Source organism: Lepidochelys kempii, chromosome 5, assembly GCF_965140265.1.
Source record: "Lepidochelys kempii isolate rLepKem1 chromosome 5, rLepKem1.hap2, whole genome shotgun sequence".
NCBI lineage: Eukaryota > Metazoa > Chordata > Testudines > Cheloniidae > Lepidochelys > Lepidochelys kempii.
The window spans coordinates 95497130-95519214 of NC_133260.1; the positions used below are offsets into that span (position 1 = coordinate 95497130).

At 41.6% G+C, this 22085-nt stretch overlaps 1 protein-coding gene across 1 annotated transcript in view; it reads left to right on the forward strand.

Moving 5' to 3' along the window:
- The window catches only part of LOC140911645 (guanine nucleotide-binding protein G(q) subunit alpha), a 230941-nt gene that overhangs the window by 50218 nt on the left and 158638 nt on the right, over nt 1–22085 (forward strand). Inside the window, exon 2 of the mRNA XM_073345099.1 lies at nt 19435–19619. Within this exon, the coding sequence (XP_073201200.1) occupies nt 19435–19619 (185 nt within the window). The remainder of the gene's footprint in view (nt 1–19434; nt 19620–22085) is intronic.

A 22085-nucleotide genomic window follows, 5' to 3' on the forward strand; every position in this document is an offset into this window, starting at 1 on the left:
TCACTGGATTTTGTAGCTACTCTGGAAAGCTAAGCAAAGTTTATTATCTGCTCAAACATAGCCAGATTAAGCACTGCTGTAAAAGGATTAATTCTGCTTCAGAAAGCATTCATAAACTAACTCTATTCAGAGATGGTTTTTTTTAAGAAAGTGAGAAGAATCAGCTGACATGCTTTGATATGCAGGAGTTCATGTGTATGTATGTAATAGAGTGTGCGGTAAGATTTGACTCATAAGTATGTGTAGTGAATAAGGTTTTTGTAAATCAGATTTTACAAAGAAAAGTATATAGTGACTTAATTGACTATTCTGTTTTGTTTCTGATTAATACATTTGTTTGATTCACCTGAACATTTCAGAATCATTCAACCTTATATTCTGGAAACAGTTCACAGAAAACTGACTTTGAGGTTTCAAGTCACTTGTTTCATTATAATTTTTTGCATTCTAAGCTGTATTCATAGACTCCTATGAGCTATTTTTTTGGCAGGAATCTTTGCATATTTGCCAGAATGTTTTTTTTCAGATGAGTCATTCTCATGGAAAGTGATATTTTGTTATCTTTCATAATTTATTGATAGTCTTCTTAGATATATGTTTATAAATTATTAAACAATACAAAGTGGCTAAACAAAATCTTCTGATGCGTAGTGAAATGATATGCTTTCTAATCCAACACAGAAAGTTGAATTTGAAGACATGGATTGCAATAAAGTATGTATTTTAAATAAGGGTATTTGGGAATTTACTTTAAAGGGATCCCATCAGGGATAGTGTGGGACCTGTGCCTTGGCTTACATACTTCCCCTTCCCCTTGCCTGGCAACTGCATGGTGTACACACCCTTCCCAGGCTTTTTGATAACATCTGCTTCTGTGTTGGGCACATTAAAGTCCCAGAGGTAACAGTTCAGATCTGTTTCCTATCCAAACAGTTATATACTTCTCTGTCTTAAGTTTAGAGCTTCACTGTGTAGGTGCTCTCGCCTACTTTTTCAATAGAAGTACAAAAACAAAGATGTAGTTTTGGCATGGGACTAGAAGTCAGGAGACCTGGGTTCTGTTCCTGACTATTCTACAGGCTTCTATTTGACCTTGAACCACCTGATCTTTCTATGTTCTAGGCCTTGTCTATACTTAAAATTTAGGTTGATGTAGGTATGGTGCTGAGGAGTATGAGAAATCCACACCCCAGAGCACCATAGCTATGCTGACCTAACCCCAGGAGTGACGTAGCTAGGTCGTTGGAAGAACAGTACTATCACTTGGGGAGGTGCTGTTCCTACAGCATTGGAAAAACCCCTTCCATTGCCGTAGGGTGTGTCTACACTATGGGTTATGTCCGCATAGTTATGGTGCCACCACTATGCCACTATAGTCCCTGCAGTGTACACGTGGTCCTGGTTTCCTCATTTATATTGTTGGGATAATAAGACTTCCTGAACTCATCTTGTTCTTGTGAGGATTAATTTATTAATGCTAGTAAAGCACTTTGATAAACTCAGATGGAAGACACTATAGAAGTGCAAATTATTCTTTATAATATATAAATATATGTGTGGCATATACTCTAGCTTGAGCACCATTATCAGGCCACTCATACCGATATACACTGGCAGAACACTTAGTCCTGTCTCCAGGCAGATCTCAGCCATCTAATTCCTTAGTTCTTATATTCAAATTTATACGGACAAGATGAAAATGGCGGGGTTCATATACCAGCCTCTGACAATCCTGATCATAGCACAAAATGGTACCATGAATCTCTTCATGTGTATATACTTTGTAAATATGACCTTTCATAATACTGTTTGAGAAGTGGAAGAAACTTATTGCATCAAACAGTATGACTCATTGTGCCAAAGGTATTCTTGACATCCAGTTGCACCTTCTACATCTTGTGATAATCTTCCTTCTGCTTAGCCCCCTGAATGATCTGATAAATTACTACAATGCACTTTGAACATCCTAACTCTCTAGAAACCCAATCCCGGGGTGGTGTGTGTGTGTGAGAGAGAGAGAGAGAGAGTGTGTTTATATTCTGCCCCTGGGAAGAAGGAAAAAAAGAAAGGATATGTTTGCTTTTTCTCTCTAGCTGGATTTTTACAACCTGAGAGGCTATAAAAAAGTTCTTCTGTCTTAAAGATATCCTTAAAAAAAACCTTATAATTGCAATCAAGTATTTTTCATTTAATCTTGTCACACTTCTCCATTGCTTTCACAGCTCTTTCCTCCTACAAGTTAATCTATATCTTTTGTACTTTCTGGGGTTTCCACACTTCTCTGTGCATTAATTAGGCAACAACCCACAACAGTGTTTTTCTGAATGATTATTGGATGCCTACTCTACAATCTATAGTAATTTTGCAGGTAGAAAATTTCGTGTAGTACTTTCAAGCTGTATTCAGCCTATGTGAGATGCTGGAAGCTGCTCAGTTACTTTCTCATCCTCCCCTTCCAGAATACAGGTTTCAGAGTGGTAGCTGTGTTAGTCTGTATCAGCAAAAACGTCGAGGAGTCCTTGTGGTACCTTAGAGACTAACAAATTTATCTGGGCATAAGCTTTTGTGGGCTAAAACCCACTTCATCAGATGCATGGAGTGGAAAATACAGTAGGGAGGTATAAATGCACAGCATATGAAAAGATGGGAGTTGCCTTATGAAGTGGGGGGGTTCAGCGCTAACGAGCCAATTCAGTTAAGGTGGAAGTGGGCTATTCTCTACAGTTGACAAGAAGAAGTGGAAATCACTTTTTTAATGCTAATGAGGCCAATGTAATCAAGGTGGCCCATTTCAAACAGTTGACAAGAAGGTGGGATTATCAGCAGGGGGAAATTCATTTTTATAGTGACCCATCCACTCCCAGTCTTTATTCAGGCCTAATTTGATAGTGTCCAGTTTGCAGATTAATTCCAGTTCTGCAGTTTCTCATTGGAGTCTGTTTTGAAGTTTTTTTGTTGAAGAATTGCCTCTTTTAAATCTGTTGTTGAGGTCCAGGGAGATTGAAGTGTTCTCTTACTGATTTTTGAATGTGATAATTCTTGATGTCAGATTTGTGTCCATGTATTCTTCTGCATAGAGACTGTCCGGTTTGGCCAATGGACATGGCAGTGGGGCATTACCAGCACATGATGGCACACATCACATTGGTAGATGTGCAGGTGAATGTGCCCCTAATGGTGTGACTGATGTGGTTAGGTCAGATGATTGTGTCCCTGGAATAGATATGCAGACAGAGTTGGCAATGGGGTTTGTTGCAGGGTTTGGTTCCTGGGTTAGTGTTTCTGTTGTGTGGTGTGTAGTTGCTGGTGAGTATTTGCTTCAGGTTGGGGGGCTGTCTGTAAGTGAGGACTGGCCTGTCTCCCAAGGTCTGTGAGAGTGAGGGATCGTCCTTCAGGATAGGTTGTAGATCCTTGATGCTCTGGAGAGGTTTTAGTTGGGGGCTGTAGGTGATGGCTAGTGGCGTTCTGTTGTTTTCTTCGTTGGGCCTGTCTTGTAGTAGGTGACTTCTGGGTACCCTTCTGGCTCTGTTAGTCTGTTTCTTCACTTCAACAGGTGGGTATTGTAGTTTTAAGAATGCTTTTAGAGATTTAAGAAGTTTTAGAGATCCTGTAGGGTTTGTCTCTGTCTGAAGGATTGGAGAAAATGCGGTTGTATCTTAGAGCTTGGCTGTAAGACACATGGATCATGCGATGTGGTCTGGATGAAAGCTGGAGGCATGTAGGTAAGTATAGTGGTCAGTAGGTTTCCGGTATAGGGTGGTGTTTATGTGACCATCACTTACTTGTACTGTAGTGTTCAGGAAGTGGATCTCTTGTGTGGACTGGTCCAGGCTGAGGTTGATGGTGGGGTGGAAATTCTTGAAATCATGGTGGAATTCCTCAAGGACCTCTTTCCCATGGGTCCAGATGATGAAGATGTCCTCAATGTAGTGCAAGTAGAGTAGGGGCATTAGGGGACGAGAGCTGAGCAAGCGTTGTACTAAGTCAGCCATAAAAATGTTGGCATACTGTGGGGCCATGCAGGTACCTGTAGCAGTCCTGCTGACTTGAAGATATAAATTGTCCCCAAATCTGAAATAGTTATGGGTAAGGACAAAGTCACAAAGTTCAGCCACCAGGTTAGCCGTGACATTATTGGGGATACAGTTCCTGACAGCTTGTAGTCCAACTTTGTGTGGAATGTCGGTGTAGGGGGCTTCTATATCCATAGTGGCCAGGATGGTGTTTTCAGGAAGATTACCGATGGATTGTAGTTTCCTCAGGAAGTCAATGGTGTCTTGAAGATAGCTGGGAGTGCTGGTAGCGTAGGGCCTGAGGAGGGAGTCTACATAGCCAGACAATCCTGCTGTCAGGGTGCCAATGCCTGAGATGATGGGGCGTCCAGGATTTCCAGGTTTATGGATCTTGCTTAGCAGATAGAATACCCCTGGTCGGGTTCTAGAGGTGTGTCTGTGTATATTTGTTCTTGTGCTTCTTCAGGGAGTTTGTTGAGCAGATGGTGTAGTTTCTTTTGGTAACCCTCTGTGGGATCAGAGGGTAATGGCTTGTAGAATGTGGTGTCAGAGAGTTGCCTAGCAGCCTATCGTTCATATTCTGACCTATTCTTGATGACTACAGCACCTCCTTTGTCAGCCTTTTTGATTATGATGTCAGAGTTGTTTCTGAGGCTGTGGATGGCATTGTGTTCTGCACGGCTGAGGTTATGGGGCAAGTGATGCTGCTTTTCCACAATTTCAGCCCGTGCACGTCGGCGGAAGCACTCTGTGTAGAAGTCCATCTGTTGTTTTGACCTTCAGGAGAACAGAGTATTTCTTCTCATGACTGGCTCCACACCAAACCAAGCTGCTGCAGTTTCTTGATTCATAATCAGCTTCTGTGAATGGTGACTGACCATTTAATTAGAGTAATACTGTAATATATTCCTAGAGTGGTCTTTTCTCATTGAGAATCCCCTTTTAATTATTTTCCACTTATCTATTTCAGATTATTATAAAGCCTTACCCAACAAAATCATGACATTTTTGTTGAAAAAATGATAAAATTTAAGAAACTATGCTCCAGAGTGTGGAGCATAGTTTAACCTATTAACTAAGATATTTTTGATATGATTAGCTTAGAAAATTATTTTGTTCTCTGAGAAATGGACAACATTCAGTATGATTTCACTTTAAAAGTAGTTTTCTTGTTGTTTCAGTTAGAAACATGTTTAAATCAGAGCACACGAGCTTATGCCACCTTTTCATTTCAGTTACTGTATACTGCCCCATGAGTAACAATGTTTAGGTACAGCAGTGGGAAGCTATTGGACAAGTAAACCTCTTACTAGTCAGGCTTCCTAGTCTCAAGTCTTTTTCAAGTGATAAAGCCAAGTTTTCATTTGCTAATACACAGGAGGTGGGGTTTGAGAACTATTTGCCGGAGGGGAAGAAGAGGGAGCTGATCATACAGACATTTTTAATTGCACTATCTACTACCTGTTAAAACTGAATAGTGTATCTATTTTTTCCCTCCCTAGGTTTTCTTATCAGTCCAAACATAGTACCACTTTGTAATTCCAGTTTTGCATTTCCACCAGTGTAACTCAGGAGTAATGCAGCAAACTGGGCTTGATATTTGTGTAGGCTATTATTGCCACACAAAAATCTTGTGCTCTCAGTAAGAGTTGCCAGAGGAAAGTGCACATCTGTGGACCTGTTTTCCTGCCCAGAGCCTTAGTTTTGTACAGACACAGGATGATTAGGGAAAAGCCAGTGTCCTGCCCTTCTGCAATTGTAAGCTGGTGCGATATATACCTACTTGGACCCGTATCCTGCAAAGACTTAAGCACATGCTTAACTTTACTCACTGTGAGTATAGTTCTGTTGCTATGTGAAGTACTGCATAATAAGTGAGCAGCCATGTTCTTCACTAAACTGAGTTCCTGAATGGTCTTGAGGTATAGCCTCATGTGTAAATTTCATTTTGTGAGTGTAATCTTGAAGTTGAAATAGTGAAGGCACATCTAACAAGAGGGAGGCCTGCTTCTGAGTAGAAAGTTCAAAACCTTGCATAGATGAAAGAAACCAATCTTTGTCACAATCTTCTTCCTGAGCATCCACTTGGAGCCCAACATCTAGCATGACATCTAAATTGCAGAAATGAGTTGTAAAAACCATCCAGTGTGAGGAGAGGATGGCATATCCTTTATAGGAATTAGTAAAGCCTCTGGGTTCATGAAAGTTCAGGGTTGAGTCTTTATGTGTGTTTGTTTGCTAGCAGGACATGGTGTGGCTGTCAAACCATGATGAGGACACAGTAGGTATGACCCCTGTGTCTGTTCCAACACTGAATACTGGATCCATTCTGTAACCAGCTGAATTGGTAAAACCAGTATCTAAAATTGCCATGGTGGAGATGAGTTTCTGGGCTAGAGGATTGGTGAAGTCATTCACATAGGCACTAAAGTCACTAAGAAGTATTAACATAGCAGATTTGATCGTAGCTTTCGGTTCCAGAAGGAAGCTGCTGGGATATCTGGAAGCTTATCAGGAGATCTGTAGATCACCAGAGTCCCTCTGCTGGAGTTGTCTTGAAAGGTCCCCCCTTCGGTTGACAGGAAAACATAACTTTGCTGAAATGGCCTTTGGGAAGATTGCTCACCTCCTGAAACATGCTCCATCTTTTCAAAACACCTAAACCTTTATTTTTAAACGCACTGTTTTTTTTTTAATGACTTCAGTCAGCCCCATATTTATCTTCCTCATTTTGCAACTTTGTGTATCACCCCCCTCATACCCATTTGTCCTATTTCTTTCCAATTATAGGTTGGTGTGTTTCTAGAAATGCTGTGGGTTTTTAAAATTTTATTGTAAAAGTCAACTTTTTAAGTAAAAAATACCGTGGGAGTGTTCTCCATTGAGTGCAAGCCATGGTCAGATTGGGGGAAAAGATGGTGGTATCACTCTCCCAGTTCCACACATTGGAAGCACCAAAATGAGATGACACTCACAGGCGATGGGCAGATGTTCAAAATGTGATGATAGAATCATAGAAGATTAGGGTTGGAAGAGACCTCAGGAGATCATCTAGTCCAACCTCCTGCTCAGAGCAGGACCAACCCCAACTAAATCATTGCTGCTACAGCTTTGTCAAGCTGGGCCTTAAAAACCTCTAAAGATGGAAATTCCACCACCTCCCTAGGTAACCCATTCGTGTGCTTCCACCCTTCTAGTGAAATAGTTTTTCCTAATATCCAACCTAGATCCTCCCCACTGCAACTTGAGACCATTGCTTCTTGTTCTGTCATCTGCTACCACTGAGAACAGCCTAGCTCCATCCTCTTCGGAATCGCCCTTCAGGTAGATGAAGGCTGCTATCAACTCCCCCCTCACTCTTCTCTTCTGCAGACTAAATAACCCCAGTTCCCACAGTCTCTCCTCGTAAGTCATGTGCCTCAACCCCCTGATCATTTTCGTTGCCCTCTGCTGGACTCTCTCCAATTTGTCCACATCCTTTCTGTAGTGGGGGCCCCAAAACTGGATGCAGTACACCAGATGTGGCCTCACCAGTGCCGAATAGAGGGGAATTATCACTTCCCTCAGTCTGCTGACAATGCTCCTACTAATGCAGCCTGATAGGCCGTTAGCCTTCTTGGTGACAAGGGCACAGTGTTGACTCATATCCAGCTTCTTGTCCACTGTAATCCCCAGGTCCTTTTTTGCAGAACTGATCATGGGAGACTCTGAGCTCCACTAGGCTTCTTGAACAGGGCTGCTCCTCCATGGAACTTGAATGTGCCCACAGACTTGGCTCCTTCTTGATTTGGGGGAGGGTGCAAAAGGGTGGGGACAAGTCACAAATTCACTAGAAGGAGATGTCTCTCACCATAAATTGTGGGTATCTGTGATTCTTCCTCCTTTTTTTACATGAGGGATTAAATAGTTAACAATGTAATGTTTAAATTACCGTCATTGGACATATGAACTAAAGCCTCAACTGAGATGAATGGGACAGTTCACACCCCTTAAAGCTATTGTTCCAGGCTCTCTTCAGACTTATCTCTGCATTGGTGACACCTGGGTCACATTTTTGAGAGATAATACTCTGTCTTAGAATGAAAGCTGAGATTCTGGAGAAGATAGCAGCAGCTTCAGAGAGGTGCAGGTACAGTGTATGGTCATGTGCCAACTGAGTCCTGCATGTGAACAGACTTTAGGCCCTGGGAGGCTGACAGAGAGCTTGACCCAGTTAAATTAAAGCTGCAGGGGGATGGCCAGCGTGGAATCTGCTCTAGGGCAGCTTTGCTCTGCCACACTCCTCCTCTCCTCCCTTGACACAACCCTGCCTCTCCTTGTGTTGGCCTCAAGTATTCGTGGCAGCAGAGTCAGTGCAGGAGATACCACTGGTTTTGGGCTCACCAACTTTCCTTCTACACAGGGGAATTCTCCAGTTGCTCTAAGTTAACTTGGCTGAGTTGAGAATCCAGCCCTATGCTGCTATTATTTTTTACTATTATTTATTACATTCATAAGTAAGAAATCAGGCTTCTAAGACGCGGTTAAATTTCTTAACTTTGCTCTGTAGTGAATAAGGAGATACTATGGGAAGGCACAATGGGTATGTGTTTTGGTCAGTGTACCAGTCTTCCCATAATGCTAAGGATCTATGTTAAAAGGCCAAGGATAAGAAATCTAGGTTTGATAATGGTATAATAAGAGTAAATTTAAATCCCTTACCCCACCTGGAATTAATGTTATAATTGATTATATAACTTGGTTTAGCTAAGCCTGGTGATTCGCTGTTTCCAATTTTTCTTGTTTTGTTACAATAACTGTTCACTTGTTTTGTTACCAGTGATTTTAGTTTTTGGGGAAATAGCCAAACAAACTCCACAAGGCTACACGTTTGTATCAGCTTTATTTTATCCAGTTTTCCTTTCTCATGAACAAGGAGCTTTTATAGAAGAATCTGACCTCAAACAGAAAAAATGCCATACTAGAAGCTTTCTCTTTCTGAGCGTCTCTTGTCATCAACAATGTAAGACACCACGTTTCTTTTTCCTTGATCATAGCAGTCCAGAAGAAATTATTAATAGCAATAGTGTGTAAATTCCTGTGAACTGTGCTACAAAAGGAGCCTTTTCGTTTCATAATAATCTTCATGGAATCACATAGTTGAGTCATGTATATGTGTGTCCTATGAACAGATTTAGTGATTTCGGCTCTTTTCTTGGAACTCCTTAATATTCCCATCAGAGTCCTGTGGATTTCCATTTCTACATGCACACTCAGACATCTCTCAGTCTGTATTGCAGTCATCACCCTTTCAGCCATGGAAGACTTGACAGACTCTGTTCTCTTCAAAGCGTATTAAAGCTGCTCCTTGAATGGCCAGAAGACAGCTCTGTGGAACAAGGTGGGGCATTTCTTCTTGAGGGCACGTTCCGCTGATTTGGGAAATGAGAGAGGAGGATTGGAAGCAGCCAGATGTTTCTCATGAGCAGGGAGTACTACCAGTAAGGCCAGTTTTGTGCATCTGTGGTAAATTCATATAGTATCTGATCCTACTTCCTTTGAATCCCACTTTACAGATGGGGCATTGAGGCACAAAGGGATTAAATTAATTGCCGAAGGACACACAGGAAGTCTGTGGCAGAGCTGAGAACAGAGTCCCAGTCTAGTGCCTTAGCCACAAAACCCACGTTTGAAAACTACTTTGAGATTGGCGGATGTGCTCTATAATTATCATGACTAGATATGAGAGGAAACCCCAGCACAGCATCACCCAATTAAAGACACCTCTGGGAAATGGTGCAGACATAGATCCACAAAGTTGGACAAGATATAAACTCCTTAAGCCTTAGACCCTTCTGTGTACTTACATATTTGAATACCTATATACTGTAACTTCCATAACCTCATTTTGAAATTGTATATCACCTGAAATACTGTCCTGTTTAACCTAATGAAAATTGCGTTGTCAACAAACTGAACATAATCTGTTTCCATCTGCATTGGTTTCATTGCTATCCAAACTGTCAACAAAGAAAAATGAGCGCTAAAAGCTTCACCAATCAAAACCAAGCAAAATAATAATATTGCAAATATATGTATTCTTCTGCCTGTCTTTATGCTTAGGTTACTGTACAGTCAATCTGAAGGAGGGCAATTTCTCTTTTAGGGTAGCTCCACCTTTACCAGAAGTGTCAATTGCTTTGTTCTTTTTAAAAGATTTCATTAAGCTTGATACAAGTGTTTTCTCAATGCATTTGCTTCTAGCAGAATTGTTGAATAAGAACTAATAACTCCTAATGAACATGCAATATAGATTAAATGAAAAGGTGTGTGCATTGCAGCATTGGCCGTAGGCAGATATTTGTACTCCACCACCATGGTGGTATGGTATTTGGTATGGTATTTTATTTCTCTCCACCTATAAAGCCAAGTGTCTTAGTCACCATGAATCCACTGTACAGGCCTCAAAGAGAGAAAAAAATATATAGTTAGGACCCCTTAACAATTACCTAAAATAGTTTTTCAATATGTCATAATCCTGTGATTTTCAGGTCTAATATTTCATAACCTCCCATCCAAGTGATGTGTTTCCCCTTTGGAAAGTATTTCCAAAAGTATTAAAACTCCCTTCTCTAGATCTAATGGGTCACAAGATGTTGAACTATAAACTTATTGCTGGTCTAGGACTGAATATTGCCCATCATTCTAGACCAGTGTAAAGATTTTTATTTTGGTTGAACCTGTTGGCCTATCCTTAATTTTTTCCAAGGGAAGAGTTCTGGTTGGTATTGGAAATGTAGGCCTCAGCCCACAGTTGATAGTGAACGGGTGCAGTGGTCCACTCCTGAAGATCATAATGCAGAATTGGGGTCCTAATGGAGAATAGGTTGACTTGTTTGTTTCACACCTAACCTTGATTTTTGTATTGAGATTTTTTTCGTTACTATAGAAATGTGTGTGTCTGCTGAGGGATCAAAAATGAGGTTTGCATGCATCACTACCTTTTTCTTCTTTTTTTTTTCGAGGTTGTGGATGGAGGGAAACTTGTGCATTAGTAATTTGTTTTTTCAATGCAGAACATTTGAGACCTGTATTACTGTGTACCATGCTCTTTCTTTCTTTCTTTCTTTCTTTCTTTCTTTCTTTCTTTCTTTCTTTCTTTCTTTCTTTCTTTCTTTCTTTCTTTCTTTCAACTGCTGTTGAAAAATTAACCTGAAAAAAAAAATATTCAGAAAAAAGCATTTTTATCTCAAGTTTCCATGGAGCCTGATTAAGAAAAGCGAAGGGATGGGACAGGCATCATGTACAGTTTTTCTTGCTCTATTTAATTTTTGAGACAAAGAACATATTTATTAAGGTATAAAGCTTATTTTCTTTAAGGTAACAGTAACCAGTATAGAAGGACCTCACAAATAAATTATATCTATCTATCTATATATATAGTTGTGTGTGTGTGTGTGTGTGTGTGTGTTTAGTTCATTACAAAAAATAGTGATGCCAAAAGTCCCTCTGCAAAGCTCTGGCTCTGATTATTATATTGGGATGGAAACTGATTTCCAACCAGTATTTGATTCCCAAGTCACTGGCAATATAGGTAAGCATTACAGCATGTGTGTGTTATCAATGGACACACTCTTCTTCCTGGTGGTAGGAGAGGCTTAATTCTTTTTTTTTTTTTGTATAAATCCCTTTCTAGGAGTTAGAGTTACATACAACACAGTAACCATTTCTGATCAAAAGTAAAATATTTGTTTTGAGATTTCCAGGCATACTTTTAGTTCATTCAGTTTGCTCTTCGGTTTGGTCTTGTGCATTAAACCTTCCTTAGTGTAGTTAAATATTTTCATTGTAGCTTCTACATAAGGTGGCTGCTCATAGTATTTAATAGTGCAGAGTGCTCATGACTGTCTAGTTTTAGTATTGTAAAGGTATTTCATGTTATGCTAGTCCAAAAGAAAAGAGGTACAAAAAATAGAACATTTGGTCCATACTGATCAAGACAATATGTCTTTTGTCTGGAATGTCTGTGGTAGAATTACGTCTGCTAATGGTTTTTATTAACTGACTCTTATTTTCTCTAAATTTTAAGTGATGACCTTTCACTCCTTGGGGATGAAATTGCTGCAGAGGCAGAGCTTTCAGTCCTTCAGGAGTTATCCTGAAATCCTCCAAAGAAAATCTCTTCTTCTTTTCTCTGGAAGGTTGGATGGTTAGTTGGTAGCCATAACACAGGGCATGATGGGATAAGAAGGAAGAAGGGTGAATTCAGGAATGAGAATAACCATTCAAGGGAAAATTAATTGTGTCATTTCATAAAGATATTTGTGTTAAATCGGGACAACACTAGTTACATAAAACTGCCAAACAAAAAGAGGTATTTTCTCATTTTTCTACCTCAGAAAATGATCATACGTACCAGGTGCCTTAATAAGAAAGGCTTGTGTCTTTGCAAACTAGATTATCGTTTGTCTTTTATAACGCTCCACTAATGTACTTGGTGCTGAACAGACAGAAGACAATGGACTCAATTCTCTTTTCATGTGAGCTGATTTTACACTGGCCCAATTTCTTCAATAGAATTATAGCTGATTTACACAGATATGAGAAAGGAATTGGAGCCAGGTTCCCAGCTCCAAGAGCTTAAAATCAAGATCTACCAAAGGTGTATTTCACCTTGTTATTGTTGGTTTGTATTTATAAAACATCCTAAGTGTATAAGGTTGTGAGAACAGTCAGGTTCTAGGACTCTGCATAAAGCTGCAGAGCTATTTCTGCTGATGCACCTGAACCAGGTAGTTCCTGTAATCTCCAATCCAGCAATAAAAGAAAGGTGTGAGCCTTCCACTGCTTCAAAATAAACTGGGGGCAGGTATAGAGAGAAACCCCAGGAACAGGCAAACACACAGGAAAAAACGGGCAAGCGCAGGAGAGGTTTCTTATTTTGCTTAAGGTTAATAATGAAGACAAATACCAGGAATGGGGTGATTTTGTACACCATCCAGCACATGTGGTGTTGAGGGCCTTCTGCCTACCCCCAGTGGTACTTTACTAAGGTTGCCAACCCTCCAGGATTGACCTGCAGTCTCCAGAAATTTAAGATTAATCTGTATTTAAAGATTATGTCATGTGAGGAAACCTCCAGGAATACATCCAGCCAAAATTGGCAACCCTACGCTTTGCACATGTGTAAAGTAAATTCAGTCACAGCTCCAAAATGTGTAGTCAAACTCTTTTATAACCAAACTCTCTTTTCCATATAAAAGAGATCTAAACATGTTTTACATGGAAACATCTACCTGAATTTTTGAACCCTGTTTGTGGTCAATGTTACTGTGAATGCACAAGGAATTTTTGTGCATGTAATTCGCCCATACATAAACAGGAGATAAGAGCCATCAGTGTCCTTAAAAGATTCCTCCAGTGAATAGTTTTGCTGTATTTCATTCAGTGCTGCAGACAAAACCTGGTGGAAGTCTCTTGTTACATTCCTTCCCCTCCCCCCCCCCCCCCCGATATCCACATAAAAATGTAAATTAAAAAATGGCTTTAAATAATTTTTGAACAGCTGCTTTTGTTGCTGGGTTAAATAATTTCTAGCAATTATGTTTAAAGACTTTGTTCCCACTTCAAAAGAAATGCACAATAACCTACAGGAACAGAAAAAAGAACACGCTAGCATGTCCACCACTTTGTGAGAGTCACTAGGGCTTTGATCCTTCAAACATTTACACAAGTGTTCAAGTTTAAACACATTAGTAGTCCAATTGGCTTCAGTGGGACTACTTGTGAGCAAATGTTATTTGAAGTAGCAAAATTCATGTTGAAAGGTTTCAGAGTAGCAGCCGTGTTAGTTTGTATTCGCAAAAAGAAAAGGAGTACTTGTGGCACCTTAGCGACTAACAAATGTATTTTGAGCATAAGCTTTCGTGAGCTACAGCTCACTTCATCGGATGCATTCAGTGGAAAATACAGTGGGGAGATTTATATACATAGAGAACATGAAACAATGGGTGTTACCATACACACTGTAATCAGAGTGATCACTTAAGGTGAGCTATTACCGGGGGGGGGGAAACCTTTTGTAGTGATAATCAAGGTGGGCCATTTCCAGCAGTTGACAAGAACATCTGAGGAACAGTGGGAGGTGGGGGTGGGAGGGGGGATAAACATGGGGAAATGGTTTTACTTTGTGTAATGACCCATCCACTCAAAGTCTCTATTCAAGCCTAAGTTAATTGTATCCAGTTTGCAGATTAATTCCAATTCAGCGGTTTCTCGTTGGAGTCTGTTTTTGAAGTTTTTTTGTTGAAGTATTTCCACTTTTAGGTCTGTAATCGAGTGACCAAAGAGATTGAAGTGTTCTCCAACTGGTTTTTGAACGTTATAATTCTTGACGTCTGATTTGTGTCCATTTGTTCTTTTACATAGAGACTGTCCAGTTTGGCCAATGTACATGGCAGAGGGGCATTGCTGGCACATGATGGCATATATCACATTGGTAGATGTGCAGGTGAACGAGCCTCTGATGGTGTGGCTGATGTGATTAGGCCCTATGATGGTGTCCCCTGAATAGATATGTGGACACAGTTGGCAACGGGCTTTGTTGCAAGGATAGGTTCCTGGGTTAGTGGTTCTGTTGTGTGGTGTGTGGTTGCTGGTGAGTATTTGCTTCAGGTTGGGGGGCTGTCTGTAAGCAAGGACTGGCCTGTCTCCCAAGATCTGTGAGCGTGATGGGTCGTCCTTCAGGATAGGTTGTAGATCCTTGATGATGCATTGGAGAGGTTTTAGTTGGGGGCTGAAGGTGACGGCTAGTGGCGTTCTGTTATTTTCTTTGTTGGGCCTGTCCTGTAGTAGGTGACTTCTGGGTACTCTTCTGGCTCTGTCAATCTGTTTCTTCCCTTCAGCAGGTGGGTATTGTAGTTGTAAGAATGCTTGATAGAGATCTTGTAGGTGTTTGTCTCTGTCTGAGGGGTTGGAGCAAATGCCTGTTGTATCGTAGAGCTTGACTGTAGACAATGGATCGTGTGGTGTGGTCTGGATGAAAGCTGGAGGCATGTAGATAGGAATAGCAGTCAGTAGGTTTCCGGTATAGGGTGGTGTTTGTGACCGTTGCTTATTAGAACCGTAGTGTCCAAGAAGTGGTTCTCTTGTGTGGACTGGTCCAGGCTGAGGTTGGTGGTGGGATGGAAATTGTTGAAATCATGGTGGAATTGCTCAAGGGCTTCTTTTCCATGGGTCCAGATGATGAAGATGTCATCAATGTAGCGCAAGTAGAGTAGGGACATTAGGGGACGAGAGCTGAGGAAGCGTTGTACTAAGTCAGCCATAAAAATGTTGGCATACTGTGGTGCGATGCGGGTACCCATAGCAGTGCCGCTGATTTGAAGGTATACATTGTCCCCAAATGTGAAATAGTTATGGGTGAGGACAAAGTTCAGCTACCAGGTTTGCCGTGACGTTATCGGGGATACTGTTCCTGACAGCTTGTAGTCCATCTTTGTGTGGAATGTTGGTGTAGAGGGCTTCTACATCCATAGTGGCCAGGATGGTGTTTTCAGGAAGATCACCGGTGGATTGTAGTTTCCTCAGGAAGTCAGTGGTGTCTTGAAGATAGCTGGGAGTGCTGGTAGCGTAGGGCCTGAGGAGGGAGTCTACATAGCCAGACAGTCCTGCTGTCAGGGTGCCAATGCCTGAGATGATGGGGTGTCCAGGATTTCCAGGTTTATGGATCTTGCTTAGCAGATAGAATACCCCAGGTCAGGTTTCCAGGGGTGTGTCTGTACGGATTTGTTCTTGTGCTTTTTCAGGAAGTTTCTTGAGCAAATGCTGTAGTTTCTTTTGGTAACCCTCTGTGGGATCAGAGGGTAATGGCTTGTAGAATGTGGTGTTGGAGAGCTGCCTAGCAGCCTCTTGTTCATATTCCGACCTATTCATGATGACGACAGCACCTCCTTTGTCAACCTTTTTGATTATGATGTTGCAGTTGTTTCTGAGGCTGTGGATGGCATTATGTTTTGCATGGCTGAGGTTATGGGGCAAGTGATGTTGCTTTTCCACAGTTTCAGCCCGTGCACGTCGATGGAAGCACTGTATGTAGAAGTCCAATTCATGTTGACAGTGTAACCTCAACTCTCACTGTTCTCTTCCTTTTGGAGAGAAGTGGGAAGGAGGGGGCAACAGACGGAAAAAATCCCAGAAAATCAGCTGCCATTTTTCTCTTTTCTCTAATACCTAATCTTGCCATCACCTGAAAAAAAATTATATAAAACTACTAATAAAAGTTGTACAGTTGAAAACAAAAACTCCAAAAATAAGAGTGCAATTTAAGCTCCTATAATTGTTAAGGCCAATCTTGGTTTCAGATTTTACCCCAGAATCCAGTAAACTGTGCATGCTATACCATGTAGGCTGATCTGAATTTGAGTTCTGATTTTCTTGGTCCAGCAGGAGCTTGGGTGCTCTGTGAGGTAGCCTCCGAGCACTGAAGGGTAATGGGGATCAAGGATGTATTTACACTCCTAAAAGTATTTAAATTATATCTATCATATTCTGTATGAATAAAATATGGCCTATCAGTGGGACACATTTTGTTTAATGCCTACTCTGGAATCAGTAGACTATGGTAAGCCTTCTAGTAAAAGTTCAAAAATTGCATCCGTATGTTTATATGGATAGACATTTGTGTAATGGAAAACTGCAGTGTATGTGTGTGTTTGTGCACATATCCACTTCATAAACCTCATGGTCTTTTTTCTCCCCCTCTCCTTGCTATCTCTTTGTGAGCAGTTTGTCAATGTGCACTGTCATCTCCAGATTTAACTCTTGTTAGACAGCTAACACACTTTAAAAGCAAATATTCTAAAGCTGCTTTCAAATATATATTGGGTGAAAAAATTTCTTTTAATTGAACCATCTTATCAGATTGAAATGGACAGTGTTGTACAGTCAATACAAATTCCCATGGGATCTGAGGCTCTGATGTATGAAAAGATTAGGGTTCAAGAGAATCTGGCTTTCCATCTTTGAATGTCATGAGAGAGGGTTGAGAGGGTTCTCTGAAGCTCATTGCCCCTAACTGGTCCAACATACCAAGAGTTTGCTGACCTTTCTAATACTCTGCAAGGCCTGTCTATTCCCACAGAGGTTGTTCTGAAGGGATTTATGGTTCTTTTATGTGGGGAAAGTTAGGCATTGTGCCACTTAGTAAAACTTTTTGTTTTCAAGATATTGTGCTTGAGTAAGAATGTTTTGATTTAATGTATTATTACAAATTGAAATAGATAAAAGTAAATATAGAAAAGAGGAGAATGAGTGAGGACACCAGTAATGAAGTTAAGTGGGGACAGACTGCAGAATAGATGAGAGTAGCAATGTGGAAGAGGAGGAGCCTAGTGGTATGATACCCACAACTCTGTGCCCCTCTGGAAGGAGGGGGAGAGAGTATTCCATTAAGTCAAATTTGTTGTTTTAGTGGAAAAGAATTGAATGGGGAATTCTTTTTATTGTTCTCAGTGCAAGGAATTGTGGCCTTATGAGTAATACTAATGAGGTTCTATTCTCTGTTCTGCAAGAGGTTTCCTGTATGACCTTGGGGAAGTCATTTAATTTCTCCTGGGCTCTGTTTCCCTATCTGTAAAATAGGGATAATTATACTTCCCTTCCCCAGAGAAGTGTTGTGAGAGTAATTTAATTAATGTTTGTGAAGTGCTTGGATACCACAGTAATGAGCACCATGGAAAAGTCAGTGCACTTTTAAAAACACACTTGTATAGAAAGCTTTATGGATTCACCTCTGCATTAATAAGTGTAAATAATAAAACAATTTGTCTCTTTTAACTGTTGGAATAATAAGAATATTAACATGCTTGCCTGGGCCACATCTGCCAGAGTTAAAGGTGAGGATAAAATGTTTTAATTTTTTGTTTGTTCTAAAATACAGACCCTCCTTCTGAGAAAACAAGTAAAATAGCTTCTGTTGACCCTCCTGATGTGCTCAGCCAATCACAGACAAAGAAAAATATCATGTGACCTTTCCCAGCAAATACAGCTCAAACTTGAAATGCACCAGTACTCAAAATTTAGTCGGACATCCAGCTAAAACAATTTTTTGTTCTCACTAGCTCTGGCTAACATTTATGGAACAAATTCAAAATAAATTCAAGTGAATGAATGAATGCTTGTTAACAAATTAGGATCAAATGTAAAGTTTTGCAGAGCCCTAATTGTTAATGTGTCTTCAAATTTATTTATTTTTCTTTGCGGAGAAGGTATCCATCTGTACTGCTCCCCATCACTGTAATATCTTGAGTCTTTTCCATTTGAAATCACCCTGTCCTTCCAGTACAGTTTACATATGATAAATAACTATAAATACGTGCTCAAAAGGTCATTGGTAGATTTGTCATGGATCCACAGGATTGGTGCTACACCCCCAGTTTTGGAACAGTCTCTTGGAGAAACCCCTTTGATGTGCCAGATCCTAAGGGAACTCACTCTACCTTCAGTGTAGGCCATGCGGCCTCACCACCTCTGTGAAACTGAACCTCTGGGCTTCAGCGCTCTTGCTGCACTCTGGGAGTGCTGTTCAGCAAGGCCAACTAAGATACTCTCCTGGTTAGAGACTGGTACACTTTCTGAGGTAAATGCACCACCCCAAGCATTTACAGTGACACTTAACCAATGTTTTCCAAATGGTAGGGTTTATTAGTCAACTGGGACACAGCATTGAAAGGCCTTACGTTTTCCTAGAGAAATGAAGGTTAAAGATAGTCCATTCTGGTCAGCCCAGAGCAATCCACCAAGCCAAGCTGTAGTGAACTCCGTTTCCAGGATCTCTGCTTCTCTCTTTCTCTCTGACTTCTTCCTTCTTTAGTTGGGCTCCCAGGTGAGAGAGCTCTCAAGCTTCTTCCAGAGCCAATGTATCCCTCATCTCATATTTTCCAGTCCTTTGTTCTCGAGTTGGGGTCTCTGCTAAGCTTCTCTACTGACAGTGTCAGTCTATGAGTCATTGGAGTATCGTCTCTCTGGTCGCCTTGTTGATTTGGGTTGGTTTTAGCCAGTTCCTTAATGACTCTATTCATTCCACCTTGACAGAGAGGGCCAGCAGTTGATGTTCTAGAGGTTTGGGTGTATACATGTTCTAGTTGGTAACATTTGGAATCCTTCTCACATTATACTCTTACATATTTTGGTCGTAAAAAGGCAACTTTTTATTAATTAAGCATTACTTTAGTTGTGACTGGATGTCTTCACTGTTTGGATATAGTATTGGCCTTTGTTAGTGTTGTCTGTAATTAAGAGTGATTGTTATTTATTAGTGGTTGAGTGCTGACAGGTTGCTCAGCTCTGTACAGAATAAGTTGCTTAATTCATGCAACAATTTCATGTTTGTGTTCTGTGAATATTTTGGTTTGACGATGTGTCCTTATTGGATGTCTTGCAGGTACAGGAGAAAGTGGCAAAAGCACATTCATCAAACAGATGAGAATCATCCATGGATCAGGATACTCTGACGAAGACAAAAGGGGTTTCACAAAACTCGTGTATCAGAATATATTTACAGCAATGCAAGCTATGATCAGAGCTATGGATACACTCAAAATCCCATACAAGTATGAACACAATAAGGTGAGATTTCTGTTTAAATACGCAGCTGAATGCTTTCCACTTTTATATACTAGGGAATGTGTGGAAAGGCTTTAAAACTCATACAGTTGCTTCATGGCATTTAAGTTATGCTGTACTTAACGTTTAGATGAAACATCTTGCAGACAGCAGATTGTATGGAAGGTTGATGCATAGAACCACATCCTGACTCCTGGCTCTCTTCCCTTTGCACTGCTCTGGCTGCACAAACAGGGCAGAGCTATCCTTAACAAGACATCCAGGGAGTCACCTGATATAGGGAGTGTTTTTGGGCTGGCTGGGGGCATTGTCAGGAGCAGAGTGGAGTTTGATTGTCATGCTCTGAGGCCTTGTCTACACTACGAAATTAGGTTGAATTTATAGAAGTCGGTTTTGTAGAAACCGTTTTTATACAGTTGATTGTGTGTGTCCCCACACAAATGCTTTAAGTGCATGTAGTCGGCGGAGTGTGTCCACAGTACCGAGGCAACCGTCGACTTTTGGAGCATTGCACCGTGGGTAGCTATCCCGCAGTTTCTGCCACCCATTTGAATTCTGGGTAGAAATCCCAGTGCTTGATGGGTCTAAAACATTGTTGCGGGTGGTTCTGGGTACATATCGTCAGGCCCCTCTTCTCTCCCTCCCTCCATGAAAGCAAGGGCAGACAATCGTTTTGCGCCTTTTTTCTTGAGTTAGCTGTGCAGACACCATACCACGGCAAGCATGGAGCCTGCTCAGCTAACCATCACCGTATGTCTCTGGGTGCTGGCAGATGCGGTACTGCATTGCTACACAGCAGCAGTTTATTGTCTTTTGGCAGCAGACAGTGGGGTATGACCGGTAGCCATTGTCGACGTAGTCCAGGGTGCTCTTTTAGCCGACCTCGATGAGGTCAGGGGCGCCTGGGCAAACATGGGAGTGACTCAGCCAGGTCATTTCCCTTTTAAGTTTCATCTCATGGCGATTCAGTCCTACCGGCAGTACACTGTCTTTTAATCTGCAGCCAGAAGAAGACGATGGCCAGCAGTCATACTGCACTGTCTTCTGCCGAGCACCCAGGATATGACGATGGCTAGCAGTCGTACTGCACAGTCTGCTGCCAGCAAGATGTATAAAGATAGATGAAGTGGCTCAAAACAAGAAATAGACCAGATTTGTTTTGTATTCATGTTCTCCTCCCTCCCTCTTTGAAATCAACGGCCTGCTAAACCCAGTTTTGAGTTCTATCCTTGAGGTTTTGAGTTCTGTCCTTGAGGGGGCCATTCTGTTTCTTGCAAAGCCACCGCCTTTGTTGATTTTAATTCCCTTTAAGCCAACCCTGTAAGCCATGTTGTCAGTCGCCCCCTCCCTCCGCCAGAGCAACAGCAGACAATCGTTTCACGCCCTTTTCCCTGGATTGCCCGAGCAGGAGCAGACACCATAGCACAGCAAGCGTGGAGCCCGTTCAGCTCACAACAGCAGTTATGAGCATTGTAAACACCTCGCGCATTATCGTGCAGTTTATGCAGAACCAGCACCTGAAAAACCAGGCGAGGAGGCGATGGCAGCGCGGTGATGAGGACATGAACACACTTTTCTCTAAAACTGTGTTCCCCCACAATTTGGAGATCATGGTGTTAATGGGGCAGGCTCATGCTATGGAACGCCGATTCTGGGCCCGGGAAACAAGCACAGAGTGGTGGGACTGCATAGTGTTGCAGGTCTGGAATGAGTCCCAGTGGCTCCGAACCTTTTGCATGTGTCAGGGCACTTTCATGGAACTTTGTGACTTGCTTTCCCCTGCCCTGAAGCGCAAGAATACCAAGATGAGAGCAGCCCTCTCATCGAGTGGCAATAGCCCTGTGGAAGCTTGCAACGCCAGACAGCTACCTGTCAGTTGGTAATCAATTTGGAGTGGGCAAATCTACTTTGGGGGTTGCTGTGATGCAAGTAGCCAACGCAATCATTGAGCTGCTGCTATCAAAGGTAGTGACTCTGGGAAATTTTCAGGTCATACTAGATGGCTTTGCTGCAATGGGATTCCCTAACTGTGGTGGCGCTATAGATGGAATGCATATCCCTATCTTGGGACCGGACCACCAGGGCAGCCAGTACATAAACCACAAGGGGTACTTTTCAATGGTGCTGCAAGCACTGGTGGATCACAAGGGACGTTTTACCAACATCAACTTGGGATGGCCGGGAAAGGTTCATGACGCTCGTGTCTTCAGGAACTCTGGTCTGTTTAAATGGCTGCAGGAAGGGATTTACTTTCCAGACCAGAAAATAACTGTTGAGGATGTTGAAATGCCTATAGTTATCCTTGGGGACCCAGCCTACCCCTTAATGCCCTGGCTCATGAAGCTGTACACAGGCACCCTGGACAGTAGTCAAGAGCTGTTCAACTATAGGCTGAGCAAGTGCAGAATGGTGGTAGTGTGTGCATTTGGACGTTTAAAAGGTTGCTGGCGCAGTTTACTGACTCGGTCC